This window comes from Malaclemys terrapin, chromosome 4, assembly GCF_027887155.1.
Source record: "Malaclemys terrapin pileata isolate rMalTer1 chromosome 4, rMalTer1.hap1, whole genome shotgun sequence".
Taxonomy (NCBI): domain Eukaryota; kingdom Metazoa; phylum Chordata; order Testudines; family Emydidae; genus Malaclemys; species Malaclemys terrapin.
The window spans coordinates 31,188,114-31,203,176 of NC_071508.1; the positions used below are offsets into that span (position 1 = coordinate 31,188,114).

At 45.9% G+C, this 15,063-nt stretch overlaps 1 protein-coding gene across 4 annotated transcripts in view; it reads left to right on the forward strand.

The window, feature by feature from the left end:
- Positions 1–15,063, forward strand: part of LZTR1 (leucine zipper like transcription regulator 1) — a 286,327-nt gene that overhangs the window by 247,907 nt on the left and 23,357 nt on the right. For all 4 annotated transcript variants that reach the window (XM_054025515.1, XM_054025514.1, XM_054025512.1 and 1 more), the window contains 2 exons: positions 8,070–8,175; positions 14,913–14,993. In XM_054025515.1, the coding sequence (XP_053881490.1) occupies positions 8,070–8,175; positions 14,913–14,993 (187 nt within the window). The remainder of the gene's footprint in view (positions 1–8,069; positions 8,176–14,912; positions 14,994–15,063) is intronic.

Sequence of the window (15,063 nt, forward strand, 5' to 3'; positions counted from 1 at the left end):
ACCCTCAGGTTCTGAGAGTGCTGCCATTTCATGCTCTGGAGCCAGCGCCTCTCCATAGGGATGGAGGAGTTGTTCCCCATCAAATGCACCGAGGAAAAGGTCACATAAGACCAAACAAGACCACTCCAGGTCTCATGAAAACTCTTCTGCATCCTCCAGAAAGAGTGTGGACCAGCATTGTGTTAATGCCAGCATACGAGAGGGTGTGGGTGCCTCTAACCACTTCCTGATACTGCGCAGAGGGGTCAGAGACCCTCTACCATCGACTCTGATTCTTGAATCCAGTACCGACGAGAGTGATGTTGACACCAGTTGTTTCCATGTTGGCGGCATATCAGGCAGCAACAGACCTCCCTTGCCTTTCCATCCTGACCCCTCCATTGATCCAGGATTTTGCCAAGGCTGTGTCATTTATAGCCCCATTGCATGGACAGGCCGCTGAACCTTTTGGTCCACTCACACCATACTCCGATGTTCCCCTTCCACAGTCTGTGGAAGCAGGGCTGGTATGGGCTCGGTGCAAGAGACACTGGGACTGGGAAACTCCTTGGCACCATTGCATTCACACCGCTGATGTTACTGTGGCAGCTCTCACTGCCCTCCACTTTGGAACCATCAGCTACTTCAGTGCCACCACTGACTTTGGGGTCAACACCGCTCCCCCCATCGGGAACAATTTGGCAGTGCTTGGCTCTTCCTCACCTTCAATATATGAGGATTTCAAGGCCTAACAGGACATTTGGCAGTGCATGGCTGCTTCCCTGGGCATTCAGGCAGAGTTCCTGCAGGAGAACGCCATTATGTTGCTGGATATCCTGCAGTTGTCTGCTCCTGGGAGAGTGGCTCCTCTTACTAATGATGCACTCCTAGAGCCTGCAAAGGTTCTTTGGAGAATGCCAGCTTAAGTATCACGTACCACAAAGCACATGAAGAAACGCTGTTTTGTCCCGGTGCAGGGATTTGAGGGCTTTTATTTCCATCTGGACCCAAATTCCTGGTCATAACTGTGGTGAACGATAGAGGCTGGCAGGGCAGATTTAAGTCCACTGCTAAGAATGAGGACTCTAAAAGGATGGACTTTATGGGTAGGAAGATTTACATCTCCTCCTCTCTGCAAATGCGGATTGCAAACCAGCAGGCATTGTTGTCCAAATATGAATTTGTAAATTGGATGTCCATGTCTAAGTTTGCAGACCAGCTGTCTGAAACCTCCAGAGAGAAATTTTGGACATTCGTTACCAAAGGCTGCTTGATGGCCAAGACATCATTGCAGTCCATGCTGAACATCATGGACACTTCAGTTAGAGTTGTGGCCTCCACAAGACCATGACAAGGGCATCTTGGCTGCAGAAAATTTGGGCATTGCTCCTGACATGCAGCAGGCTATAGATGATCTGCCCTTCGATGGTTGGGTGCTTTTTTCAGACAAGATGGACGAGACTCAGTACTTCTTCAAGGATTCTAGGGCCACCCTACGTTCCTTGGGTTTGTATGCACTGGCAGTGCAAAGGTGCCACTATGGTCAGCAGCAACAGCAGCAATACTGTCCACAACACACTTATGAGCAGTCTCAGCTTTTCATGGCAGTTTGGATGAGGCTCTTGGGCCACATATCTGTTTGCACGCAGATGCAAGATTGCGCCTTTACCCCTTCAAATGTGGCTCAGGACGGTTTACCATCTGACTCTTCATTCCTTGGACAGATTGGTCCATCTCCCTCCACTGGTCCTGGACCCCTTGCAGTAGTGGATGCTTCCAGAAAGTATATGTCAGGGCATTCCCTTTGTCCAGCCCCTGCTAACCAGGTCTGTTCTCACTGACATCTCCCTGGTGGGCTGGGGAGCACAGCTGAGGTCACTGAAAATTCAGGGTCTGTGGTCAGAGCAGGAGGTGTCACTGCATATCAACATGCTGGAGCTTCAGGCTATCTATAATGCTTGTCCCGCCTTTCTGAACCACATCAGTGGAGCCATCATTTACATATTTACCAACGATACTGCTGTCATGCATTATGTGAACAGACAAGGGGAGCACAATCCAGGGTGGTCAGGTTATGGCAGTTCTGCATCGAGAAGACTATCACTCTAATAGCACTCCTCTACAGCCAAAATGCTTCTGAAATAAATGTAGTCAAACTTTACTAATTCTGGGTCACTGAAAACAAAAATGATGCTTAAAATTGTTGATTGGCTCTAGTTTTCAAGATATGCTATTGGGTCAGTATATACGACCCTTGACTTGGGAATGGCGGAGGATAAATGAGTTATAAAGGGAAGGGATCTCAATTTAAACCAGAAATGACTAAAATGCATCTTTGACTGGATCTATGGATCTATGACTGGGTTTGGACAGTACTTGCTTTTTAGGCAAAACAATGAATGATGCAATCTGAAGCTGGTATTGCGTCATACATGATATGAATTGCATCATGTTATTCCTAGAAGTCATGGATGATGCAGTCATAATGAAGCTTACATCACTCTGGTGAACAAATTGCCCTATATCAGCTCTAGAAATCATACAGTGTCGTGCTCTCTTATTTGTCAGTGTTTGATTTTGCAAAGGGACACATTTCTGTTTAGCCAAAGTGAGCAGAGATGCCTCATACTTGTGTGAACAGTGCAGATAACTTCTGCTATGTTTGTGGTGAAGTGACTTTTGCATCACAAAAGCGCAGTATAACCACTATGGTTAAGAAAGCCTATCACCTTTATTTTGGCTGCAAAATTGGAGATCAGGACAAGAGGTGGGCCCCACACATATACTGCAACACTTGTGCAACAAATCTTCGCCAGTGGTTGAACAGGAAAAGGAAATCTATGCCTTTTGCAGTGCCAATGATTTGGAGAGAGCTAACAGATCATACCAGCAATTGTTACTTCTGCATGGTGCCTCCAGTTGGGAAAGGTGTGTCAAAGAAGAAAAAGTGGACTGTGCATTATCCAAACATTCCATCAGCTATATGCCCCGTACCCCACGGAGAAGAACTGCTGGTTCCTGATGCACCAGAATCATTCTCACTTGAGTCAGACAAGGAAGAGGAAGAGCATGAAACTTCTGGTCCTGAACCATCAATGTCACAGGACCCACATTTTCTCCCATCCTCCTCCTCTGAACCACACCTCATAACACAAGGTGAACTGAATGACCTTGTCAGGGATTTGGAACTACCCAAGAGTAAGGCAGAGCTGTTGGGCTCCAGACTACAGCAATGGAATCTCCTGGCAGGCGATGTTAGGGTTTCCATGTTCCGTGAGCGTCAAAAGGATCTTGTCCCATTCTTCTTCATGGAAGGTGATCTTGTAGCCTGCAACAACATCGATGGTGTGATGGCAGCCCTCAACATCGTTCACGATCCAGATGAGTGGAGACTGTTCATTGATTCATCTAAGACGAGTCTTAAAGCTGTTTTACTGCATAATGGCAATGTTTTGCCATCAATTCCAGTTGGTCATGCAGTCCATATGAAGGAAACCTATGACAACATGAAACAACTTTTGAGGTGCATAAACTATGACCAACATCAGTGGCAGCTTTGTGGCGATTTGAAGGTTGTTGCTCTCTTGCTTGGTCTGCAGACTGGATACACAAAGTACTGCTGTTTTCTCTGCGAATGGGATAGTCGTGCAAGAGATTCCCACTACATCAAGAAAGAGTGGCCACTCCGACAGTCATTGGAGCCCGGGAGGAAAAGTGTTCAGCATCCACCACTTGTTGAATCAAGGAAGATTTTGTTACCACCCTTACACATCAAGCTGGGTCTGATGAAGAACTTTGTCAAGGCCATTGACAAAACACAAGCAGCTTTCAAGTACCTCCATGGAAAATTTCCAAGGTTAAGTGAAGCTAAGATAAAGGAAGGTGTCTTTGTTGGGCCTCAGATTCGTGAACTTCTTGGAGATGATGCATTTGACCATGCACTGCATGGCAAGGAAAAGACGGCATGGAAAGCCTTCTAGTTAGTGGCAATAAATTTTCTCGGAAACAACAAGGCAGACAACTACAGGTTGTAGGTGGAAAACCTCCTCAAGGCATACAAAAGCCTTGGTTGCAACATGTCACTAAAGCTACATTTTTTGCACTCTCATCTAGATTTCTTTCCATCGAACTGCGGAGCAGTGAGCGACGAGCACGGCGAGCGATTTCACTAGGACATTGCAACAATGGAGAAACGCTATCAGGGCAAATGGAGCCCATCAATGCTTGCAGACTATTGCTGGACAGTGACAAGAGATGCTCCATTTAATGAATACAAGAGACAAGCCAAGAAGCACCGAGTAGACACTGAATAAGACTAAACTATGTACATAATAGTTTTTTGCCTTTTGTTTCATTATAAATTTTATTTATATAACCCTTTTGCTGATTTTTAAAGTGTTACATAAACAGGACAGGTGAAATATTATCATGTAAAGCAACCATAAACACATGAAAAGACCTAGATTTACAATTTATGATTCAAACTCTACTATCTACACAATATACATAGACATAAAATGTAAAAACTTAAATATCTTAGAAACAGTAGCCAATCAGTTGTTTTAATTGTCATATTTGAATTCAGCACATCAAAATACATAATAAATAGCACATTTTATCTCTGAAACAGACGACTTCTCAAAAATTGTAGACCAGTGTAGTCGATTGCGTGCCTGAGGCCCAGAATCATCTCGCAGACCATATCAAAAGGAATTTTTCCGTGAGTCACGAGTGGTCCCTGAAGACAAACATCCTGCAGGTCATCTTTGCAGCTTGGGGCATTCCAACAACTGACCTGTTTACTACACGGGACAACAGGATATGCCATCTGTTCTGCTCTCAAGGAAAACTCTGTCCGGGCTCCCTGACTGACACTTTCCATCTCAGCTGGCATCAGCTCTTCTGTATGTGTTTCCCCAATCCCGATCATACCACAGGTCATCCTCAAACTGAAAGCGGATCAGGCCAAGCTCATCCTCCTTGTCCCAGCATGGCCAAAGCAGTGTCGATTCTCCAACCTTGCGCTGTCAATTCAGCCTCCTTTATCCCTTCATCTTCATCCTGACCTACTCACTCAGAATCATGGTCGTGCCTTGTATCTCACGCTCAGCTCCCTGCTGTGTGGCTGTTTTGTGGTTAAATGAGGATGAAATGTTGTTTGGCAGCCATTCTACAGGTTCTATTCAATAGAAAGCCCTGTACCAGAATCGCCTGTTTGACAAAATGGAAGCATTTTTTGGTGTGGTCGTCGGCCCACAGAGTTCAACTGATGCTGGTCTCTATCCAGGACATCTTAGAGTACTTGCTGTGTCTTTGGCTGCCTGGCCTTGCCTTTAGCTCTTGAGGTTGCACCCAGTGTTTCATCCACCCATCCTTGGAAGATCAGTCTTTTCCAATGCCATGGCAGCAAGATTCTTTAAAGGCCTTCCTCATCTCCATCCTCCAGTGTCTGGGAGCCAGTTCCTCTGTGGGACCTAATACTATCCTCGTGGACTTGATGGGACCTCCATTTGAGCCTCTGGCATCTTAACCCTTTCTGCTTTTGTGTCAGAGAACTGCTTTCCTGGTTTCAATAACATCTGCAAGGGGAGTCTCTGAGTTGCAGGCTCTGATGGCAGAGCCTCCTTATACATGGTTCTCCAAGGACAAAGTGCTTTATGGCCATACCCAATATTTTTGTCTAAAGTGGTCTCCCAGTTTTATTTGAACCAGGTGGTATGTGTACCCATGTTTTTTCCTAAACTGCAGTGGACGAGAAGCTGGATATGAGTTGACAGTGTGCCCTTGTTGCCAAGAAGGCTAATGGCATTTTGGGCTATATAAGTAGGGGCATTGCCAGCAGATCAAGGGACGTGATCATTCCCCTCCATTCGACATTGGTGAGGCCTCATCTGGAGTACTGTGTCCAGTTTTGGGCCCCACACTACAAGAAGGATGTGGAAAAATTGGAAAAAGTCCAGTGGAGGGCAACAAAAATGATTAGGGGGCTAGAGCACATGACTTATGAGGAGAGGCTGAGGGAACTGGGATTGTTTAGTCTGCAGAAGAGAAGAATGAGGAGGGATTTGATAGCTGCTTTCAACTACCTGAAAGGGGGTTCCAAAGAGGATGGAGCTCGGCTGTTCTCAGTGGTGGCAGATGACAGAACAAGGAGTAATGGTCTCAAATTGCAGTGGGGGAGGTTTAGGTTGGATATTAGGAAAAAAATTTTCACTAGGAGGATGGTGAAGCACTGGAATGGGTTACCTAGGGAGGTGGTGGAATCTCCTTCCGTAGACGTTTTTAAGGTCAGCCTTGAGGAAGCCCTGGCTGGGATGATTTAGTTCAGGATTGGTCCTGCTTTGAGCAGGGGGTTGGACTAGATGACTTCCTGAGGTCCCTTCCAACCCTGATATTCTATGATTCTTTGATTTTATGATTTAGTGTCATCTGCAAACTTGCTGAGGGTGCAATCCATGCCATCCTCCAGGTCATTAATGAAGATATTGTGCATCACCTAAGTGGAATACTCGGTTGCATGTATTTGAAGAAGAAGAAACAGTTACTTATTGTAACTCGTTCTTCTAGATGTGATATAGACATGAATTCCACGACCCACCCTCCACCTCCTCTGCATCAGAGTCTAGTCTCTGGATGTTTGTTGCAAAGGAATTGAGTGGGGTTCGGGCAGCACTGCCTCCGAAAGCCTGGAATGGGGCTATGGCCACGAGGCGTGAGCGCTGCCCCTCTGCAGGTACTGCTAGGGAAAATTCTCTTCCTCTGGTGCACTGGGCATGCACATGCCTAAGTGGAATACACACATCTGCATCACATCTTGAAGAATCACAGTTAGTAAGTAACCTTTTCTTACTCCCAAGCCACAGTGGAATTCTCAAATTAGGCGTTCCCCTGCCCATCTCATTTGTGGAGGGCCTGATCTGGTTGATGCACTCAGAGCATGCTGAACCCACACAAATGGGTAAGCAAGTCAACACCTGATAGCCTGGTGTTTACAGCAAGCACCAGGAGTATAGGAAATGTGTGTTCGAGTTTCTGCTCCAAACAGAGCAGGGTTATGAAAACAGGTCTCCCACACCCCCAGGTGTGTGCAGTGGGCTACTGGAGACTGGACTTGATGGCCTCTTGAGATCCCTTCATTCCTATAATTTTAAAATGGGGTAGAGGAGTGTCTCTTCAATTCTTTGTGAGAAAGAGCTCACCTGGTTTGGGTTTAAGGCTAAGAATCCTGAGCAGAGATAGGCATATCCTTCCAGTCTGTCAATTAGATATGTAAATCCCTTTGTGAATCTGGGCCCTAAGCCCTCTGCATTTCACTCCTGGCAAGCTCAGGCAGTTCCCTGCTCAGTTGCTGGCTTCTGAGAATCCAGTTCAGAGGTGGTCAGGCTCCCCATACAATGCATGGGGAGCCTGACCACCTAACTTGGGCTATGAATTCCACTTTGTGGCAAGGTGCCTAGGAGTTAAGTATTGCAATGCCAAGATCCCCTTTGGGAGCACAACTATGCAGGACTTACTCCCTGCTCACTATATTTTTGGTCCATTGCTGTCATTCACAATGGCTGACAGAGAGTATGCATGCCTCGGTGTCTTGGACTGGTCCACTGACTAACCATCTTGCTGTACAACTCTAGGGGAAATACTTTATGCACATCTTTGGAGGGAGCTTGCACGGACAACCATAGAGTCATAGAAATGTAGGGCTGGAAGGGACTTGGAGAAGTCTTCAAATCCAGCTCCCTGCTCTGAGGCAGGACCAAGGAAACCTAGACCATCACTGACAGATGTTTGTCCAACATGTTCCTAAAAACCGCCAATGATGGGAATTCTACAACCTCTCTTGGAAGCCTATTGCAGAGGTGAACTACCCTTATAGTTAGAAAGTGTTTCCTAATATCTAATGTAAATCTCCCTTGCTGCAGATTAAGTCAATTACTTCTTGTTTTATCTGAGCAGCTGGCCCCTGAGGTCAGCCACACTGGCTGCTCCAGAAGTCACAGAATCCATGACTTCCGCAACCTCCGTGACAGACACGGAGCCCTAATTATTACCAACTTGGAACACAAATTTGTTCTCCTTGACTAGCTTTATAGCTACCTCTTTGCTGCCCCTTATTATTATGGTTTCTACAACAACAGACTTCAAGCATACTGCAAGCAGAACCTGGAAATGAATGTTACAGTGGAAAATGTGCTCCAGGTAATTATCACTGATTCATTTTAATTTGTCAAAGGTAGTCTTAAATACAGTAAATATTCAAGAAATTCAAAGGGTCCAGCAACACCAGCCAGAAGGGTCTGTGATTTATTCACATTCTCAGAGAAAAATAATTGGCTAAACTGCAGTTAAGATTGTAGGGATACTATAATTTTTGGGTGGAAAAGCATTAGAATGCATTAACAGAATTTGTAAACAAGAATATGCAAAATTTGAAAGTATGGGGATGAGTTGTGGGATAAAACATTTGATGTTTCTAGGCCAACCTGTTATACAGATGTGACTGGGGAAAGTGTATTAAAATGTTTACAAAGTAATATCTGTGTTGTTCTTCAGAGGCTTCTGTGCATCCCTACTTGCAGGTCTGACATCCTCTGGCTTCAAGTTCATGGAACCTCTACTACAGTTGTATCCAGTGGGGTTGCATAAGCCCTCCTAGTGATGTTAGTGCTCAATGTCTGAATCTATATAAGGCAGTGCAGACCCCAGTGTCTTCATTTCCTTCTCCTCTGCTGTGCAAAGCATTAGGATCCTCGCTGTCTGTGACTTTCTGCCTAATTATTTAGTAGACCATCTTTGCCATCTGAATTTTCTTTTATTCACTTTAATTAAAAGAAAGAGGAAGTAGTGCAGGAGATTGATCTGGTGTTGGTCCATGCAAAGGTGGAGCCCTAGAAAGGCTGTAAATCTATCTGACAGTCTATCTGAAATCAGACATGTATGTTTCATGTCTGGTGTGCTCAGGTGAAGCTCACACTCCATCACATTCATCTCCAGAGTATGCCATGATCAGCAATTGAGACTAAAGGCCTATCTGTCTTTCAAACTAGTGAGACTCTGACAGCACAGGCCCTGCTATCAGGCTGTCAAGGCAATAAAATCTGAGCCCACAATGACCCTCCTTGGCACAAAAACCCACTACTATTAAATGAGTGAAGACTTGGAACCTGGCTCCAGCCTCTTCACCGGCCTCAACTTGGGCTTCTAACAAGGGTTCCAGTGCCAGGTCTGTGCCTCAGGCAGCACTGACCTCCCCTATGAAGCATTCTCAGGCGTTCTCATCTGCATTGGCTCTGGTAATGCAGATAAGTTTGACTCCCCAAATGGTATTAATTTCTGGACCCTTTTATTGAGAGAACATCCTCAGCTATTGAAGATCCTTCTGTGGCACCTGCTGCACCATCCTAGGGATATACACCATCTGCACAGAAGAAACAAGGGAAGGAAAGCATAGGTCTGGTTCTGGGGAAGTGAAGAAGGAAAGAAGAAAGCATCATAACCAATCTCATAGAAATTCCCCAGGGCTGATTTTGGAGAAGGTCTCAGCTCCTTAGTCGTCAATGGCCCTGCAACAGCTGCAGACTTCCCCAGTTCATGTTCCTGGTAATCTGTCAACTTTTCCCAAGACTAGTCAACTAGTCCCCACACAAGATTTTTGCTTCACTGGTGCACAATTTGGCTTTGGAACTTTCTCCTGATTCATCTCTGGAATTCCTGTTCAGTGATGCCCAGGATCTCCCTTTGGCTTCACTCAGGCTCCCTTTGAGTGAACCATCACCATCAGCCTTCATGCACCTCTTCAGTTCCACAGAGCACTGTCTTCCATGATATCAGGAGTTCACAGATGTTGCTGTGGCCTTCCCTTCACAAAGCTTTAAGGGCACTACTTGGTGGTACTTGAACTGTGTGGTCTCTCCTGCATTAGGAAAGATAAAGGGTACTAAATCTGCTCCCTGGGCACAGAATTTCCTCACCCAGTAGGAAATCATATTTGTTGGGATCCATGTGTATTGCCAGTTACCAGGCAGCGACAAGACACTAACAGTATACCCTCTAGGATGCTATTGTTCTGAATTTGATTCCTAAAGATCAGAGTAAGGCAGCAAAGGATCTTGCCACTGAAGCAGAAGTATGGCCTGTCATTCCCCCCATGCAGCCTATGACACCTCTGCCCCTTGCAACAGAGCCACAGCCACAGAGATATTCATGAATTAAGTCCTCAGACCTTACCCCAGAATCACAAGTGTGAATACAGAATTTGAAAGTTAAGGCCATTTTACTGAAAAAATCAACAAAACCTTAGAGGCTTTTGTGGTAAGATGAGGCCCTGAAATATAAACCCTTGTATCAGAGGCCTGGTATGAGACCTAAGGCTTGAACTAAAGTAACAGTCAAGACTTTGCTAACATAAAGCAAAGTTAAGCTGTGAGCCAGAGGCAGGCCCTGCTCACAGGAGCTGGCAAGAAGAAGGCTGATGTTGCAAATATACACATACCTAAAAGGTACTAAGCACTACTAATATAAACGTGTGCCTGGACGGTACCAGAACATTCCAGTACTAGCACATGCCACATAGATAACAAGGAACATGCTGACCCATCCTAAAGACAGGGCAGGAGGATAACATGAAGGATACAGTTGTTTTGTTTGAACCAACATGTACAAAGTGAGAGGTGGCACCCTAACACATAGAGGGGTTGCAGGAGTGAAGGGTTCATCAGGAGTGAAGGGTTGTCTTGTCTGGCCTACGGGTCTGTGGTAAGTCCCGCCACTGACTGAGCCGGTCCATTGTCCGGGGGCACATATTCGTACTATGTCCTATAGAGTCTGTGGGAAACTATTACTATGCTTCATTTGACAATAAATCTGGCTGGATGCCTTTGAACCTCTGTGGTCATTGGAGGTTCTCTTGGGGTTTGCTGTGTCAGCTATCTGCACAGAGCCGGGGCAGCACTCAGAGGGAACACACACATGCAGCCGACTGTTATCAACATTGAACAGAGCAGAGCACCACACCAGTGACATCTGACGACATTGGTGTGGTGCTTGTATCGTTGGTCTCCAGACCTCAAGTTTGACACCCCAGTTGGGAGCCACATTCCAGTTTCTTGCACACTCTTCTCTTCATCTACCACCTCCACATCCTTTAGAGACTTTACAAAGCCAAGTCTGAAATCACATCAGACTGCTGGGTACTGAAGACTACACATCAAGGTTACTTCATACAGTTCTTCACTGGCCCCCCTTCACAGATCCTTCTCACAAGAGTTCATTCTGGGAGGAAGTCAACCTACGCTGACCAAACGAGCCACAGAAGAGGCTCCCCAGGAGTTCTGGGTTTCTACTTGAGGTATTCCTTGATCTCCAGGAAGATGGATGGCCTCTGCCTGATACAAGACCTCAGAACACTGAAGAGACAGATCAGAACCTTCAAAATGAGGATGATCACTATGGCAGTGGTTCTCAACCAAGGGTCTGGGGCCCACTGGGGGGCCACGAGCTGGTTTCAGGGGGTCCATCAAGCAGGCCCAGCATTTGACTTGCTGGGGCCCTCGGCAGAAAGACAAAGCCCCACTGTATGGCCCCAAGTCCCACCGCCCGGGGCTGACGCCGAAGCCTGAGCAACTAAGTTTTGTGGGACCCCTTATGATAGGGGACCCCGGATAATTGCTCTGCTTGCTACCCCATAATGCTGGTCCTGGCTTTTATATGCAGAAAAACAATTGTGGCACAGGTGGACCGTGGAGATTTTTTAGCATGTTGGGGGGCCTCAAAAAGAAAAAGGTTGAGAACCGCTGCTGGTTCGTCATCCCCCTCCCTATTCCAAAGAGACTGAAGGTGTATCTACATGAACATTGAGTTCTCAGCAAGCTGGAGTGAAAATCTACCCTGCACTAGTGTGCCACTCACTAAGTATTCATGTGGACCCTGCTGTTGTGCACTGAAAGTTCCCTGGCACACTTTGATCTACCCCACTTTGAAACAGGAGTAGATTAAAGTGCATTAGGGAACTTTTAGTATGTGTCAGCAGGATCCCTACAGATACTTACCCCACACTAGCATGCCGCACACTATGTTTTCACCCCAGCTTGCTGCAAATTAGTGCTCATATAGACAAGCCCTGATACATGATTCTTGATTTGAAGGACACCTACTTTCACAGACATAAAATAATCACATAGGAAATGCATGAAGTTTTGCATAGGAGAAAAGTTTTTACAATATAGCACTAAGAGTGTTTACTGACCGCCTGCTGTGGTGGCAACCCACCTAAGGAAAAGAGGAATATATGTTTTGTCATATCTATACAACTGACCTCTCAAAGCCATGGCAGGAGCTCTTCTGCTCTTTGGTCCTGACCTGCAAGACTTTGGGGCTCAAAATCAAGTGGAGCATGTTGAATTGTGCACTTGTAAGAGCCTCACTTTTACTGGCATAGTCTGAGACTAACTTGTGGACAAGATGTTGCTGCCAGAGGACAGATTTCACAGTACCGGTCAAACTTTGCAAACCTTGCAATATCAGCTTTGCCAAATTATCTGGTTCTTTCTGAGTCTTATGGGACTTAGGCAGGAGTTAGGCATCTGGACAGGCATCTGGACACCCCTGGTGACACAGCAGTGTGCCTGCCCACAGGCAGTAAAATAGGCATCTAGGGAACTTTTACTGCAAATTCCTGAGCACCGAGTGAGTTCAGGCGCTTGCAGGGTTTGGCAGGGGGTTGTGCATCACCTTGGTGCTGAAAGTGGGACTTAGGTGCCTAAAATAGGGACTTAGGCACCTAATTCCTTTCATGCATTCAGGCCAAGGCGACTAGACCAACATGAGTGGTCTCTGGAAACATTATTGTCTTGCCATCTCTTCTGCACGTAAACATCTGTGCTAAAATGCTTTTCTATCAAGGCAGAAAGGGTCACATTTTCTGTTCAACAATGGTCAGAAAGGAGGAGTCTCTCAGGGTCACATTCCTCCTGGACTGGAGCAAGAACTTTATACGTTCCTGCCAGTACCTCGTACCCTGAGAGAGGCTAAAAACTCTTGTCATTGCTCCAGAGTATCTCAGAGCGCTGGTATGCCAAGCTGTTGCATCCTCCCTTGAGCTACCATGTCACGTTCCACTATCTCCTCTGACTGCCGGGTTGATAGATTCTTAACCAACTCTGACCTGTCTTGTTCTGCAAGTGTGAGAAAGGTTCTTCAGTCTAGAAAACGTGTGACACACATGTGCTGTGTTCAAAGTGGAAGATATGCTCCCCTTGGGCAATGGCTGAAGGACTGTTCTAGAGTGCTCCCTCCATTCTAGACCATTACCAAAAGGAGACCAGTCTGTTCAATGCATCCCCAAAAGTCCATCAGAATGCAAATTCTGTATGCCAACTCCATCTGCAAGGGTCTAGTGCGGTTGGGGGGTTCATTTCCCCCACACTCTGCAATCACACATTCCGTCTAAGGCTTTGCCAACATCTTTCTCTTGTGAGGGAGCCTCTTTCTGCATGGGACTTGGACTGGGTGCTAGCAAAGGTCATGGAACCCCACCTCTGAACCACTGGGGAACTGCTTTTTGGACTTGCAGCTTGGAGGGTCAGTCAGTTGCAGATTTAATGGTGACCTAGCTGTACACATAAGGCCGAGGGATTTCTATATCCACACCCAAACTTAATTGCTAAAATAGTGATGGATTTTCATATTAACCAGTCTGTATCCTTTCTGGTTTTCTTCCTCAAAACTCACACCACTCCCAGGGGATGTGAAAAGGGCACTCTGTTTCTGTCCGTAGAGAACTAAGCCCTTCTGAAATAGCACTAGGCTAATTTAGCATATGGGAAGAGGTACAAGGGACAGGTTATTTCTTCTCACAGGTTATCCAAGTGGATCACCTTGTCCATTTGTTTTTGTTATTCTTGGACTAAAGTTCCCTTGCCACTATGCATTAAAACCATTTGTGTGGCATGTTCAAACTGGTGCCCTGTAGGGAGTTCTGTAGAGCACTCATTTAGAGTTCAGGTCACATCTTAGCAAGCACTGTTCCTTAATCTTGACCTCCTGTTTGGAGGCCGGGACTGGGAAAGTAGTGCTACAATTTCTCTTCAGATGCAAACTCCTCAGCCCACCTTGCATCTCTGTGGGTACTGCTTGCTAATCTCCTGTAAATGGGACTGCACAGAGGACTTGGAAGAAGAAACTGATAACAGTTGTTCTTTGAGAGTTATCTTTCTGCATTCACACTTCCTGTCCCCATTCCATTCAGAGTTCTCATCATACTTTGGCACTTTGGTATAGAAGAAGAAGCCGAGGTGGTTGGGTACTGGACTTCCTTGTATAGGCTTAGTCGTTGAACATCAGTGTCAGTAGCTGGTGCTCATGCAGACCCAATGGACACTGATTTGGTAGAGGTTCCATCAGCAGATCATTGGGGGCGTCAAATTCACAAATGTGAATGCATAGAGGCAACTTTCAGTGAACAACAGTTACCATAAATGAACTATTTTTTCCTAAAGATCCTGGACCAGATCCTCTGCCCTGGTCCTGCTCATTTTTTGCTGCCCAGGTGGTGCAAAAGAGCCAAAATCCAGCCAACCAAGAATTTCCCTGGTAGAGGGAATCCTCAGTTGGTATAAAGTTAGCAGTGCCCCCTCCTACGTTGATTGCTCCCAACCCAAAGCCTAGGATATAGCTTTCCCTTTGCCTGCACCAGTCTCATTCTGGCACCTGAGACAATCTGGCTCCATGCATAGCCTGAGTCATCTCCAGATTTCCATGAAAATTATCTTCTGACAAGAACCTCACACAACATCCAAAATCCAGTTCAGAATGGAAAGCTGGTGGCAACCTCAAGTATAGGGAAATGACCTTCTCTGCATAAAGTCAGCACTTGTCTGTGAGTTAGATTTTTATCAGAAGAAGAAAGAGAAGAGAGTTTTAACTTTGTTCTGCTCTAGATTTTAGAGGCAGCTGACAAGACACAGGCTCTGGACATGAAGAAGCACTGCCTACATATCATTGTTCACCAATTCACCAAGGTTGGTTGGATCTTCTCTGGGTTTCTGGGAATCTGCTGTCCTCTGTCACTACCGTGGCTGAGAGCAGCTT